The sequence below is a fragment of the Eleutherodactylus coqui genome, chromosome 6 (genome assembly GCF_035609145.1).
Source record: "Eleutherodactylus coqui strain aEleCoq1 chromosome 6, aEleCoq1.hap1, whole genome shotgun sequence".
In the NCBI taxonomy this organism is placed as follows: Eukaryota; Metazoa; Chordata; class Amphibia; order Anura; family Eleutherodactylidae; genus Eleutherodactylus; species Eleutherodactylus coqui.
The window spans coordinates 13,023,138-13,037,587 of NC_089842.1; the positions used below are offsets into that span (position 1 = coordinate 13,023,138).

Here is a 14,450-nt window from a genome sequence, read left to right on the forward strand (position 1 = left end):
GAGTTTGAAGCTGGTTGTGTAAATGAGCCCCCCACTTGGGATACTGGTTATCTGCTCATGTATTCTATTACATCTGATCTTGGAGACAGCAGCTGAGGTTGTCTTAAGATACCTTCACAGGGGGCAATTATTGCTGGAAACGGCCAATTCGTGCGATGATTGTCCTGTGTGCAAGCGATCACTGACAGGGCACCAAGCGACAAGTACCTCACATGTTAAAGTTGCTTTCTTTTTAGCATAACTAAAAACTAAGCGGCTGTCGGCCCGTATAAACAGGAGTCACTCAGTCTTTCTTAGAGAATGTCTGTTTGCATTGATTGGAGGCGGACAGAACAATCTCTGGCCCGCTCCTCCACCATTCACAGAACGACTATTGCTCTTGTGTAAATAGTCGCTGGGATAGTCATTCCATGTAAAGGTGCCTTAACCCGACAAAGAGAAATATCACATCTGTGTTTCCATATTGGGCATTGCCTATAGTACATGCCATGTGTTCCTGGTGGCTGTTGGTCCCTCCTCTCCGATACACCACCTCTTATGTCTTCTCTCTTCCTTGTGTTGTAGTTGCAGCCGCTGCGGCCGGGAGTCTAAGTTGGTCTCTAAGTTTTATGAGCTGGAGCTGAATATCCAAGGCCACAAGCAGCTGACGGACTGCGTCACAGAGTTCTTAAAGGTAGTACTACCTCTTGTGCAGTTACTTCTATGCGCGTTTGCTCCGCTCTCCCTTTCTTCATCGCCATGTTACTCTTCTGACAGGAGGAGAAGTTGGAAGGAGACAATCGATACTTCTGCGAGACGTGTCAGAGTAAGCAGAACGCCACACGGAAGATCCGCCTGTTAAAGCTGCCACCCACGCTCAACCTGCAGCTCATGCGTTTCGTCTTCGACAGGTGCTGTGACGGTTGCGGCAGCGCCATTCTGTATGTGTCTCGTGCTTTGTTCAGTTCTGGTGACGATCGCTTTACTTTCTGCAGGCAAACTGGGCACAAGAAGAAGCTGAACACATACATCGGCTTTGGTGAAACCCTGGAAATGGATCCATTTCTGGAGCAAACAGGTTTGTTAATGTCGTGTTATGGAGCCGGAGGAAGGAAAATAACTAGTGATGAGCGAGCATACTCGCTAAGGGCAATTGCTTGATCGAGCATTGCCCTTAGCGAGTACCTGCCGCTCGAGAGAAAAGGTTCGGCTGCTGGCGCGGGTGACAGGTGATTTATGGCAGTGAGCAGGGGGGAGAGGGAGAGCGAGATCTCCCCGCCGCTCCCTGCCCGCCGCCGGCAGCCAAACCTTTTCTCTCGAGCAGGCAGATACTCGCTAAGGGCAATGCTCGATCGAGCAATTGCCCTTAGCGATTATGCCCACTCATCACTAAAAATAACCTTAACCCTTGTTGGTCATTAGATGCCTTTCGGATTCCTGATATCTAGCAGAATATTATAGTAGTAAAGTGTCACGTTTTGAACCTGTTTTCGACTGTATAACATAAATGGGCGTTGTGGTTGTGAAGAGTGTATGGAGCGGGCTCAGTAACTGGGTTTTCAACAGCTGGCAGCAGCTGTGATCAGATTTAGCCCCAAATGCAGCCATTATTTAGATCCTGTGGTCAAACGCGATGCGAACATGAGCTGCTGATGCTTTAGCATGGCAGCCTTACATGATTGCCTAGTAAGCCTGGCTTATGGGAGAATTTAATAGGCAACAGAAAACGTATCATATACAGCAATACCAAAGTATTACAATATATAGTACAAATGGTTACACGTTCTAAATAGAAATGTAAAAGAACAAAAAAAGTTTAAAAAAAAAAAAAGTTCAAAAAAACTCCTTTACCCCTTTATTCAATTAAAAATAATATAAACAATGCGAAAAACATATTACTGTGTTCATAGAAGTCTGAGCTGTAAACCTATCACGCCATTTATCCCTTACAGTGAACACTGTTAAACAGCAAGTATCGCATTCTGTGTTTGTTTTTTCTTTTTTCTTTTTTTTTTTTTTTGTTACATCCCCAAAAGGCTAAATAATAAAAAAAAAAAAGTTATTGAGTTATATGTACTCCAAATGGTACTAAGACTACAGCTCATACAACACAAAATGAGCCTAATTGGTGAAAAACGTAAAACATTATGGGTCTCAGAATATTACGACATGAAAGCAATATTTAAAAAAAAATGTTATAAAGTACTAAAACTATTAAGAATTTGGGTATTTCCTTAACTGCACTAACCATCAGAATAAAGTGCACTATCAACACTGTTTAAACTGAAACCCAATAGCGGATGTAACTATATAATTCTATGTTGTGGTCCCTTGGTCTATCCAGGTAGTTACAGGACTGCACTGATTGGTCCTGATTTTATTGTCCTTTTTCTCCAGACATTAAATATGCGTATGAGCTGAGTGCTGTCCTCATCCACAGAGGGGTGAGCGCTTACTCTGGCCATTACATCGCCCACGTGAAGGACCCGCAGACCTCCGAGTGGTACAAATTTAATGATGAAGAGATAGAGAAAATGGAAGGAAAGAAGCTGCAGCTAGGAATCGAGGAAGAACTAGGTAAAGCCTTTGCGTTGTGAGTGACTTTTACCACCACCTCTGGCAGACTGGATGAGTTTCTTGCATTGCTTTGTGTACGGCTGTGTCCGGGAGCAGATTGTCATAGAGGTGTTTCTACGTGTTGCTATACCATCGTGTTCGTTACAAGAAGTTCTGAAATGTTCTGTGCTGCTGGGAACTAATTCCACTTCTGGCCTTCCACGAGGTCATCACATTCTTCTGCTAAAATACTTGATCAGCTGTATTCTCATTTGGCTATGTACAGTATATTGGTTTTGCTGTCTCCTACCTGGAATACAAGTGATGGGCATTAAGCGGTCCCCGACTCTCCCCAGGCAGGGATATAGACGTGTTTCTTCTCTGCTTATTGCATTATGTATCATTACATGCGTGTAATAATTGAGGTCTGTCATTTTTATCTGTTCCCTTTGTTAGCAGAGCCATCTAAAGCCGCAGCACGTAAACCCAAGTGTGCGAAGGGCATCCACTGCTCTCGAAATGCCTACATGTTGGTGTATAGGTTGAAGATAGAAAAGATGGAGAATGTGGACAGTGAGATTCCAGGTGAGTTCTGTTGGATCTAACCTGACCTGTCGCCTCAGTCCCTGTGATAGTAGTGGATCAATGTAAGGGCCCTTTAACACAAAGTGAGACACGGCCCTTTATAATGAGCACCAGTCAACAAATAGCATGTCGATTGGAGTTCATTACTGCTGTTCGTACCGGCAGAGGATTGCTGCTGGTCTAGACGAACGGTCATTACTATAAGCATTTGTCCCCATAGTTAGCAGCACAGCTCCCTGCTTATATATGGGGAGATATGATGCTAACGAGATCACTTTTATGCTGGCATTAGAGATACTACAGATGGCCCAATATCCGTGCCTGATCCTTGGCCTGCGTGAAAGGGCCTTAAATCTAGCCATAAACAAAAAAAATTAAGATTTGGGGTTTCGTAACGCTATAATCCACAGCAAATCTGCATACAAATTGTGGTGTAAAGTTACACCTTGTGAAAAGGCACCTTTTAAGAGCCTTTTATGCAGACAGAGGATTGTGAACGAATGTTCTTTCACCTGATTGGCTGCTCGTATGAAGATGTCGGCGATCACCCAACAAATACACACTAGTTGGGTGATTGCGTTCTTTATGCAGAACCAAAAATCATCTTGTGGCCAGCACGTCCCTGTGTAAACAACGATGTGATGCCAGCATATCTCCAAATGATTGTACACTCCATCATTCAGGCACGTATAGTAGTCCTAATCGCTACATGTAAATGCAGCTGACCCGGGCCCGACCGACTTGCAGAACTGTCTATTAGGGCTCGTTTAAGGCAGTCACTCGGTCAGTGTTAAAGGACTCTTTGGGCATACGAACATTTGCCAGAAAATCCTTTTTGACCCATTATTATCCGGCTGCATAAAAATACCCACAATCAGTCGATGAACGAACAAACCCTCATTTGTCAGCTGATTGTTATATTTTGTGCATGCATAGAAACGCTCACTTGTGGACGGCATTGATTCTCGTGTAAGCAGGAAGGTGTGAATGTAATATGAATATAGCAGATGATCCTAGGATCGCTTGTTCGTCTCCCCATCCTCTGCTGCATGTGAACGGCCAGACCCCACAGCGATCAGCATGTTACTGTCCAATGACACTTGTTTAAAACGGGCAAGAAGGCCCTTAGTGTTAGTCCGACCCTCGCTGATGTCGGGTGGAGCGCCGCAGCTCCTCACTATCACCCTTGTTCTCCGCTCTGCTCATCGGCTCTTTCCCTTACTGTAGTTTTCCTCCAGAAATTGGTGGAGCTGGATAACTGCAAATTTGAGGAGTGGTGCGTGGAAATGGCGGAGATGCGAAAGGAGAGTGTGGATAAAGGGAAAGCCAAGCATGAAGAGGTGAAGGAGCTGTACCAGAGGTTACCTGCAGGAGCTGGTCTGTAAGATATTTTATTACTTCCATACATAGCGTGATATAAGCTGTTATTATATATGATGTCAGGCTGTGATGTAGATAATGTGCGGGAGGCTCCTTTATTACTGATGGGTAAAGGAGTCTGTGAGAACATAATTACTTTTCACTTCCCATCCCTACGGATAGGAGGGTACAAGTTTTGCCCCCAGACCGCACTATATAGGCTTAATGCGGCCACAGTAAGGGGCGTTCATGTTGTCACATTGGCCATGAATTCTTGCTGCGTAGAGTGCAAGAACCCACGAACACTGCGGTAATGTGACATCACATGGGCGACCTTTACCCTCTGGCCAGGGCAAATTCGTACATGTTGTCCTATTGGTATGTTGGTTCTTTTCCCGTTTTGTGCTTACCTCAGGGTCGATCATTTTGTATACCATGTGATCTTTTTAGCGCAGTCGTGTTCTTTCGTTAGCCCGCACATCTTGTAGATGACTGATTCCATACACTTGTAGACTTAATGGTGGTTTCTATACATTTGCAAACTTGCTTGATGACTGTTTCTGTACATTTTTGTTGACAATGTCTTGATGACGGTTTCTATTGTTGGCGGCATTGTTACATTTTACACTCTTGTGTTCTGCTTCTCGGTAGATGATGCGTACGAGTTTATTCCTCTTGAATGGCTCCAGAAATGGCTGGATGAATCCACCCCAGCCAAACCCATCGACAATTCTAAATACCTGTGTACTCATGGCAGGTTACATCCTGACAAAATCTGTCTCATGAAAAGAATCTCCGAGTACTCGGCTGGGGTCTTCTTCCAGAGATATGACGGCGGGCCGCGTCTAAAAGGTGAGCAGTTGTAGATGGTTATAGATATGTTGGTCGCTTTGCTTGTGCGAAACTGCAAGACGCTGTATCTGTAAAGGGGTATGGGATTAAAGGGAGTTTCCAGCTCAAAAAATTAATTGGTGGTCTACTGGTGACCCCTTCCAGGCCATTGTTGTGTACGGAACAGGAAGCAGATGGCTCCATACATTGTGCAATGGCCCTGCATGGTAATGTAGGCATAACTCCCATTCACTTCAGTAAGCTATACCTTCAGTACCACTGCAGGACCTGTGTAGCTTTCTGCTGTGTACATCATGACAGCAGTCAGGTCAGGCAAGCAGCTGATCGGCGGGGTCCCAGACGATGAACTTCCTGCCAAACATCTGTTGACCTATCCTGTGGAGCTGGAAAACCCCTTTAACAGCTAGGCACATGGTTACTCTGATTATGTGTCTCCAGGTTTTTCAACAGGTCACTTGTTAAAGGGGTTGTCTCACGACAGTCAATACTTGGAATGTGCAGGCTGAGTGTCCTGAAGTGTATGACGGTGGAGAATGGGTATGTGCACCTCTGCTCCATTTAACTTCAGTGGGACTGGCAGAGATCGCTGATTCGCATGCACGTCCTCCACTACCGCACACTTAAGGACGCTCTGGGGCTTCATTCCAGGTTTCTGCTGTCTTGAGACATCCCTTTTAATATGCTTTCTTTGTAGTGCTTTTTGTTGAGAGGCCAGAGCTCTCCCCATAGGATCAGTGAACACCTACGTGTGGGATTATACACATATGACAAGTAGCGCCTCTGCTGCAGCTGCCATCCCAAAAAATCTATAGGGCAGAGCTGTCCGAAAAGTGGTATTAGGCCTCATAACAAAACCCCATACAGCATGGCTTAGAAATGTAAGAAGGGCTTCCTTGCCTGTATCCCCCATGGTAAGCCTAGCTCTCTGTGACCACTCGGTGTTATCGGGCCACTGAGCTTCACAGCAAAGTGAAAAAAGATCTAGTTGACTGCTATAGCAGTCATCATAGGGGTACAAAGAGAAACAAGAATCCCGAGGTCATGCTAGATTCTTCTTTCCTCACAGCTGAGTCTCTGTGCAAGGACTGTGTGGTAGAGCGCTGCCGTGTCTTACGACTTAAGAACCAGCTAAATGAAGACTACAAGACTATAGCAAACCTGGTGAAAGTTACAGTAAACAGGTGAGTGTGGGTTATGCTCAGGAGACTGGCTGAAGACCCCCATACACCTCTTTTCAACCTGCGGCCGGGCAAATATTTGTGTTATGGGGTGGTAGAAATTTCCCTGAAAGAAGTTGGGGGATGGGAGGAAGGAGGCGTTGAATTTCAGTACCCGATCCTTCGTTCCCCAGGAGATAAGCCGCCACCAGGGTTGTCTGGCTGCAGTTTAACTCCCTAAACACACAAACATTCATCCGACTCGGCGCTCTGTATGGGTGATGGCTGTCCAACAGACAATCGCTCATCCGACCGTTGTTGGTGTATAGGGAGCCTTACTACGTGACCCTGTTCTCACTGCTTCATTCCCCAGTGGTGAGGGCTTCTGGATCGGGAAGGCCTCCTTGCGACGATGGCGACAGTTGGCTACAGAGCAGCTCGGTCAGCATCAAGAGGATGAGTTTGATCAGGGTGACCTAAAGATCAACGGCAGCGTAGAAAAGAAAGGTAAGAACAAATCTCTGCATCCATTTGAATTGATTAGTGTACGCCGACACATGAGGATCTCCCAGTATCTCTCTCCTTCCTACAGAAGAATTGCTGGAGACAAAGAGAGAAGACGACGCAGACACCGGGTTTAATGAAGATATTGTTTGCCAGCATGGTGAGAACCCCCTGATACTTCAGGATGAAGGACAGCTCTTCTTAACCCCTTAAGGATCTGCCTTAAAGAGATATTACGGAGAATAAAAGTTTGTGTTTTTTTTTCAAGTTTTCGCTGGGTGGGTGTTAACTGTTAGATCGGTGGCGGTCCAGCTGCTGGGACTCCCATGATACTGAGAATGGGGTACCTATGTCCTCCCATTTCTCAGTGTAGGGTTTCTCCTTTGTATTGCTGTAATGTTGTAGTGAACTGGCTGCACATGCATGGCCACAGCTCCATTCATTTCAATTGGGGCTGACAACCTAGTACAACGCGCTCAGTGATTTCCGTCAGCCCCATTGAAATGAATGGAGCTGCATGCACTCCGATGTTACAGCTATATGGAGAAGCAGCCCTATAGGGTCCACTATTTTCAGGGTCAGTCATAATCCCAGTGGTTGGGCTATCCAATGTATGGCTCAAAACTTGAAGTAAAACATTTACTCCCCGGAATACCCATTTGAAGGGATGTTTCCATCTTGGGAGGAATGGGAACGCTGCTAGTAATGAGGTGGTTGAGAAGACAGACAGGCGAGCATGGCTCAGCAGCACTATTGGAAGTCAATGGGACTTGCGCAAACAGTGTAGCACAGCGAGCTCTGCAGTTTACCTAATTCCTGATTTATGAACGTTTCTGTAACTCGCACGACTTCTATGGAAGTTACAGAAACAGCGTAGCAAACCCTGTTCGACTTTTTCCGTTGTCCAGACAACCACATATGACCATGGTGGAGGTGGCCTGAACCTGAGGGACCTTTATGGCATATCCTATTTATACACCATAAAAGTCCCAGATGGGACCTTGGATTCTGTCCATTACGGCAGGAGCCCAGCTGTCAATCATCTCTAGGCTTCTACAGTGGGAGCATGGGTTTAGCTTTAACCATACCGTTACTTATATGTAGGTAGGGTGCCTTAAGGGGAGGAGATAAGTGTATTACACTGAATTACAACTAATTAATCAGAGTGCGTATGGATATCTGCAAGGTTAAAGACTGGAGTTGAGCGAACATACTCTGCCGAGCTTGATGCTCGTTCGAGTATTAGCATACTCGATGGTGCTCGTTACTCGAACGAGCATAACACCATGTTCGACCCCGCCCCTGTTTTTGGCTCCTCCCCGCCGCAATGCAGCGCGCGTCATTGGCAAATTTTTTGGCTGGCTGGCTAGAGAGAGAGAACTTAGGAGAAAGAAAAAAAAAACGGCACCCGGCATCCCACATACAAAAATGCTTGAGTCTCCCATTGTAGTCAATAGGGTTCGTTACTCGAGTAGAGCTCTCAAATTTTACGAAAAGCTCGACTCGAATAACGCGGACCCGAGCATTTGGGTGCTCGCTCATCTCTAATAAAGACCTGTGGAGGTCAAACCTCTCCCCTTGTGACTGCAGCCTGATTCTGAGCCCTGATGACTTGGTATCTGGAGGTGCAGTTATCGCTCCGTCCCCAGTAACCCCCATTTCCCATCAGGCTGCCTGTGCACATCTGAGAGCGAGAGGAGACTGATATCTGACGTCGCGTGGTTCAAGCTGAAGGAGTATTTCCCTACGACGCCGGAGTTCAGACACAACCAGGAGCCATGCTGTCAGTGCCAGGTACCAGGACGCATGCCCACTGCCCATCACGTACCCAGTTATTGTGGCTCCTGCTGTGATCTGTTCATTCAGCATTAAACGTGTTCTCTAGATACTGGAAAGAGAAGGAGAAAGAAATGACGCTCTGCATAAGAAAATGGCCAACGATCAGAAGCTTGCTCTTTCCAACCTCTTCCAGGACAAGAACCGGCCGTCCGGGGGCAGCTGGCCGCAGGTACTTGCTGTGCTGTCACCGCCCTGCTGCATGGACTGGGCTTGTAATTTCCGCTGCCTCTTGTCTTCCCGCCATCTCATGTCTGTTTCCATTGTGTGGTTGGCAGGAGACGTCGGAGTTGTATATCGTGTCGCAATTCTTTGTGGAGGAATGGAGAAAGTTTATAAGGTAACATTACTGTTGTCCTTGTCTCTAGCGGAATAGGTGACGGCGCAGGTGATCCCTGTTGGGTCACTAGACCCGTTGTTGGGCCAGCGCACCAGTCCGTATTATGGGTGCACAAATGGCTTATGATGCCCTCGTCTGAAACCGGCCTTACTGTGAAAATCCTTCTTTCTTACAGGCGGCCTACCAAGTGCGGCCCAGTCCAGTCACTGGGGAACAGCCTTCTGCTCTGCCCACATGGGGGCCTCATGTTTTCCTTCTCCACAATGACCAAGGAAGACTCTAAGCTGTGAGTATTCCTTACATAGTGGGAGGGGAGGTCTACCTTCTGTGCTTCGGGTTTCCGTGCCAGGTTTTAATTGTTATATAATCCAGAACTCGTTACCATTCTGCTTTTGTTATTAGAGACAGCCAGCAAACTTGTGGCCAGACGCCCCCTTCACACTTTACTATAATGCTATGGGGGGAGGGGGGTCTTGCATCAAATGACTATATAGAGTCTAATGTACAGACAGCACTATATAGTATGCAAATCATCAGTGCAAGAGCTGCAGACACCAAACAGCAGAGGATGCTGGGAGATTTCAGCTTTGAAGCTGCAGAATAAGGAATACAGATAATACAGGATGTAACTCGGGATCAGTACAGGATAAGTAATGTATATACACAGTGACTCCACCAGCAGAATAGTGAGTGCAGCTCTGGAGTATAATACAGGATGTAACTTAGGAGCAGTACAGGATAAGTAATGTATATACACAGTGACTCCACCAGCAGAATAGTGAGTGCAGCTCTGGAGTATAATACATGATGTAACTCAGGATCAGTACATGATAAGTAATGTATGTACACAGTGACTCCACCAGCAGTATAGTGAGTGCAGCTCTGGAGTATAATACAGGATGTAACTCAGGATCAGTACAGGATAAGTAATGTATGTACACGGTGACTCCACCAGCAGAATAGTGAGTACAGCTCTGGAGTATAATACAGGATGTAACTCAGGATCAGTACAGGATAAGTAATGTATGTACACAGTGACTCCACCAGCAGAATAGTGAGTGCAGCTCTGGAGTATAATACAGTAAGCGGTGTATGTACACAGTGTCTTTGTATAATGGGGTCCGAGGGGGACATGGGTTGTTCTAGATCAGCTGGGATTAAGGTTATGACATTTCTGTGCACAGTATAGCTCTGCTTTGGGCGTCTGAGTGGGACGTCATTGAGAAACACTTCATTGTCGATCGCACCATCAAAATCACGAGGACGACGGTGACGGCCGATAGCGGTGTAGCCACGCTCTACGTATCTGAACCCGGTATGTTCTCCATGCTTTTTATAGGGGTTTGTATCGCAGGTTAGAGGCTGATAATTGTCTTACAGGGGCCAGCGGTTGCGTCAGTCAGAGGCCGGTGAGGAGATTGCTGGGTGAATGTAATTGATATGTCTGCAGCAAGGAGTAACCTGCTGCTCCCCTTCTCCGGGGGGCTTCCAGTAGAGTAAACCCCTTTTACATGGATGGTGTATGTTGGTGATTGTATATCGGAATGTTCACCTGATTGAAGGCTGGGAAGTCTCCATACCTATGACCACTAAGAAAGGGGTATTCCAGGACTAAACAGCTCGAGAGCAGCTCGGTCCCATTCCGGTGCATAGGATTAAGTTGTTATACCAGTCATCGTTCCTATGCAATGTATGGCGCTGTGCCTGGTACGGACTGAAGCATCCACTGTCACTTCCATCAGCGGACCCCCATTTGTCAACTATTAACCTTTCCTGAGGATATAGTTCATCCACACTATAGTTAAAGGGGTTGTCCCACGAAAGCAAGCGGTGTTAAGCACTTCTGTATGGCCATATTAATGCACTTTGTAATATACATCGTGCATTAAATATTGGCCATATAGAAGTTATTCACTTACCCCCTCCGGTGTTGGCGTCCCCGTCACCATGGCGCAGACCGAAGCCTTCTTCCCCCTCGATTAGACGCGCTTGCGCAGTCTGCCCTCTTCTGTTCTGTTGAATGGGGCCGCTCCGACGTGCTCGCGCCGGACAGGGCTTCTGCCAACACCGGAGGGGGGAAGTGTATAACTTCTGTATGGCTCATATTTAATGCACGATGTATATTACAAAGTGCATTAATATGGCCATACAGAAGTGTATAGACCCACTTGCTTTCGTGGGACAACCCCTTTAATTTAGTCTTGGACCAGGAGTGTCCAGCGTGGTATTTAGAGTGACGGTGTAATTTCTGTAGTTCGCATGCATCGTCCACCCGTCGCCTTCATATCCCCTGATCCTCTTTGTTCTGTCCCAGAGCTGTGTCCGGAGTGTCGGGAGGGCTTGTTATGTCAGCAAGAGAGGGACTTGAGAGAATATGCACAGGCCACCATCTATGTCCACAAAGTGGTTGACAATAAGAAGGTAAGCTCTTGACATGGCAAGTGACTATTGTGAGTAATGTGCGGAGCAGTACCTGACAATACGCGCCATTTACAGGTCATGAAGGAAGCTGCGCCCGAGCTAAACGTCAGCAGCTCAGACCCAGAAGATGAGAAGGATGAGCCTCTGCCCGAAGGAGAGAACGATCCAGACTTCAGTCAGGTAACATGGCCCCTCATATGTCTCTTCTGTGGTTCGGGAGAAATAAAATTGCCCCGTCATATAGTGGTATCCGGGAGCCGACTTGGCTGCAGCTACTGGCGGGGTACAGGATAGCAGTCTGGGGAAGTTGTGATCTGTGAGCTTCCTCACAGATGTCAATACACAATGGGGCGGCCGCAGCCATGCGGTTGGGTTCATACGGCAGCGTTCTGACCTGTGATTGGTAGTTTAGACTTCTGCGCCATTTACTATTATACACTCCAATGTTGAAATTGCAACACAAAGAAGGAAAAGTCGTAAGGTTATGCAAATCAAGGAAGTTAAAGGTGTCGCTAAGAAATGCAAATGATCACATTTTCAAACACCTAGCGCCAATCTGTGGCATGTGGGAGGGGCTTCAACAGTATGAAAGCCGGAGCAAAGGAAAGTTTTGTTTTTGTTTTTTTTCTTCAGCCACATGAAATGTCAAAAATCGATGAAGTCTTGCGGAATGATTATGCGATTTCTCCTTTTTGTCGACGTGTCGTTTATTGCCACTTGTTGCGAATTGAGAGGGACAGAATCCTTGAACTCGGAGACCTTGGTTTATCACTCCGGCAGATCGCTAATCACTGCTCAATGCGGCATGTCCAAGTGATTGTGGTGCACGGACGGATCTTCTGGTTAGAAGAATGTCGCACGTAGTGATCTATTCCTTACTGCAAGTAAATATGGACGTCACATCCCAAGCCTCGGCCGCTGAACATGGTCTACACAAACCATCAGAAGGCGCATAATATTGGGCTACGAGACAGACCTGCATTGACAGGCGCTCCAGTGACTTCACGCCACCGCTCTCACAGGCTATTATGGTACAGAGCAAGACGGAGTGGAGGTCTTTCCTCTTCAGCGATGAGTCCCACCTTTGTCTCAGACGCAATGATAGTTTAAGATTGGTCTAAAGCCACATGGGCAACGCCATAAAGAGACCTTCACGAGGGAACAAAACAGAATGGGCGCCCCCTACACCAAGTGGGCTGCTGCCACTGTGTCATAAAAGACTTAAGAAAAACAGCAACACAATATGCAAAAAGCGCATCCAAAATAAGAAAACGCACGATAAAGCAGACGTTAAAAACCAAGAACCAAAACTGCCCAAACAATATGGCGCAGATAGAGACCTGTGCAATCAATGCTAATGTTTGGTAACGAGCCCTCCAAAAATATGTCCAAACCATCATGTGCCATAAATGAATGAATCTGAACAATACTTCCCCCAATTATAACTATCCAGAAGCTGAAGTGCAAACGCCAACAGGATATGAAGATCACTAATTAATTAAATGGCACCCAATAATAATAAACCAAAATGGCACAGAGGAACCAGCTGTAGCGGCATTTCTCTGAAGTGTCCCAGGAGCCATTTTCCAACATGACAATGCCAGCCTGCATGGCCTAAACATACTACCGCGGCCTGCAGCGGCTCCGGACTTGTCTCCCATCGAGTACATTTGGGACGTTGTTGGTCGGCAATTGCACAGGCATCCGCCAGCAGCGCATCTTGATGGTTTGCGTTCCCAGGTTAATTCAATGTGGCAGAACGTTCCTCAGACAACCATTAATACCCTCACTGATGGCAGCCAAGGTGTGCGGGTACTTCTGCACTTGGCGCTCATACTGCATACTGAATAAATCAAGATGTTTTAAATATTTTGTTTCCACTTTGTCGCCATTTGCATATCATTATCATCTATCGATCCTTTGATTTCCATAATTCTACCACTTTTCCGTGGTTTGCAATCTCAATGTTAAGGAGTAAAAGTAACTGGAGAGGGACCTCTCCTATGAACAGCCGCCAAGTGCGATACAGGTTCTGTTGATGTAATCCAGGGTCTGTGATGTCCAACATGGACCCAGAGAGGACCATGAAGGGGGCGACTTGTGCTTTATAGGTTCTTTTATCTTTTCTACATCTAGGCTAATGGAGCCGCAAAGAGGCAGAAGGTTTCCATCCAAGGGCAGGTGTCCTATCAGAAGCAAGGTATCCGGAGAAGTACTCGGCACAGGAAAGTGCGGGGGGAGAAGGCCTTACTGGTCTCTGCCAACCAGACATTAAAGGACCTGAAGATCCAGGTGAGGAGTGTTGCCCACAGGGCGCCGTGCCCGGCATCTGCTGTAGTCGCTGACACTCGTCTCTGCTTCCAGATCATGCACGCCTTCTCTGTTGCTCCATTCGATCAGAACTTGTCTCTTGATGGGAAGGTGTTGAATGACGACTGCGCCACATTGGGATCTCTGGGAATCGTTCCGGATTCTGTCATTTTACTAAAGGTAATTAGGCCCTGCCTGCCTGCCATAGTCACGGGGGCCATGTGGGGCAAGATGTAACACCAGGTCTGTTTTCCACCACAGGCGGATGAGCCCATCGCAGATTATGCAGCCATGGATGATGTGATGCAAGGTGAGTAGCTGCAAGTGACAACCAGTGGGTACATGACGTGTTGTAGTGACTGCGGTGCAGATGGATAGTTCTCAGGCTCTCGGGGAGGATAGGTTCTCTGTCTGTATTCTAGTGATCGCAGGAATCTTCCCTCCCGTGTTTAACCCCTTAAGGACCAAGCACGGTAAATTTACTGCCCTTTGTCCTGGGCTTTAATCCCAGCCGATAGCAGGATTAAAGCCTCTGCTCCTACAATCAAGCA

The 14,450-nt window shown here is 46.7% G+C and overlaps 1 protein-coding gene across 3 annotated transcripts in view; it reads left to right on the forward strand.

Moving 5' to 3' along the window:
* Positions 1-14,450, forward strand: part of USP48 (ubiquitin specific peptidase 48) — a 28,013-nt gene that overhangs the window by 7,260 nt on the left and 6,303 nt on the right. Inside the window, exons 6-25 of one of the 3 annotated variants that reach the window (XM_066606266.1) lie at positions 565-673; positions 757-890; positions 975-1,057; positions 2,377-2,556; positions 2,992-3,120; positions 4,348-4,501; positions 5,237-5,331; positions 6,398-6,512; positions 6,862-6,995; positions 7,081-7,152; positions 8,662-8,786; positions 8,878-9,000; positions 9,107-9,168; positions 9,344-9,454; positions 10,353-10,483; positions 11,483-11,589; positions 11,665-11,769; positions 13,726-13,881; positions 13,954-14,079; positions 14,161-14,209. In XM_066606266.1, coding sequence (XP_066462363.1) covers positions 565-673; positions 757-890; positions 975-1,057; positions 2,377-2,556; positions 2,992-3,120; positions 4,348-4,501; positions 5,237-5,331; positions 6,398-6,512; positions 6,862-6,995; positions 7,081-7,152; positions 8,662-8,786; positions 8,878-9,000; positions 9,107-9,168; positions 9,344-9,454; positions 10,353-10,483; positions 11,483-11,589; positions 11,665-11,769; positions 13,726-13,881; positions 13,954-14,079; positions 14,161-14,209 — 2,300 coding nt within the window. Of the gene's footprint in view, positions 1-564; positions 674-756; positions 891-974; positions 1,058-2,376; positions 2,557-2,991; positions 3,121-4,347; positions 4,502-5,130; positions 5,332-6,397; positions 6,513-6,861; positions 6,996-7,080; positions 7,153-8,661; positions 8,787-8,877; positions 9,001-9,106; positions 9,169-9,343; positions 9,455-10,352; positions 10,484-11,482; positions 11,590-11,664; positions 11,770-13,725; positions 13,882-13,953; positions 14,080-14,160; positions 14,210-14,450 lie in introns of all 3 variants that reach the window. The other 2 variants (XM_066606264.1, XM_066606265.1) reach the window with 2 other exon arrangements.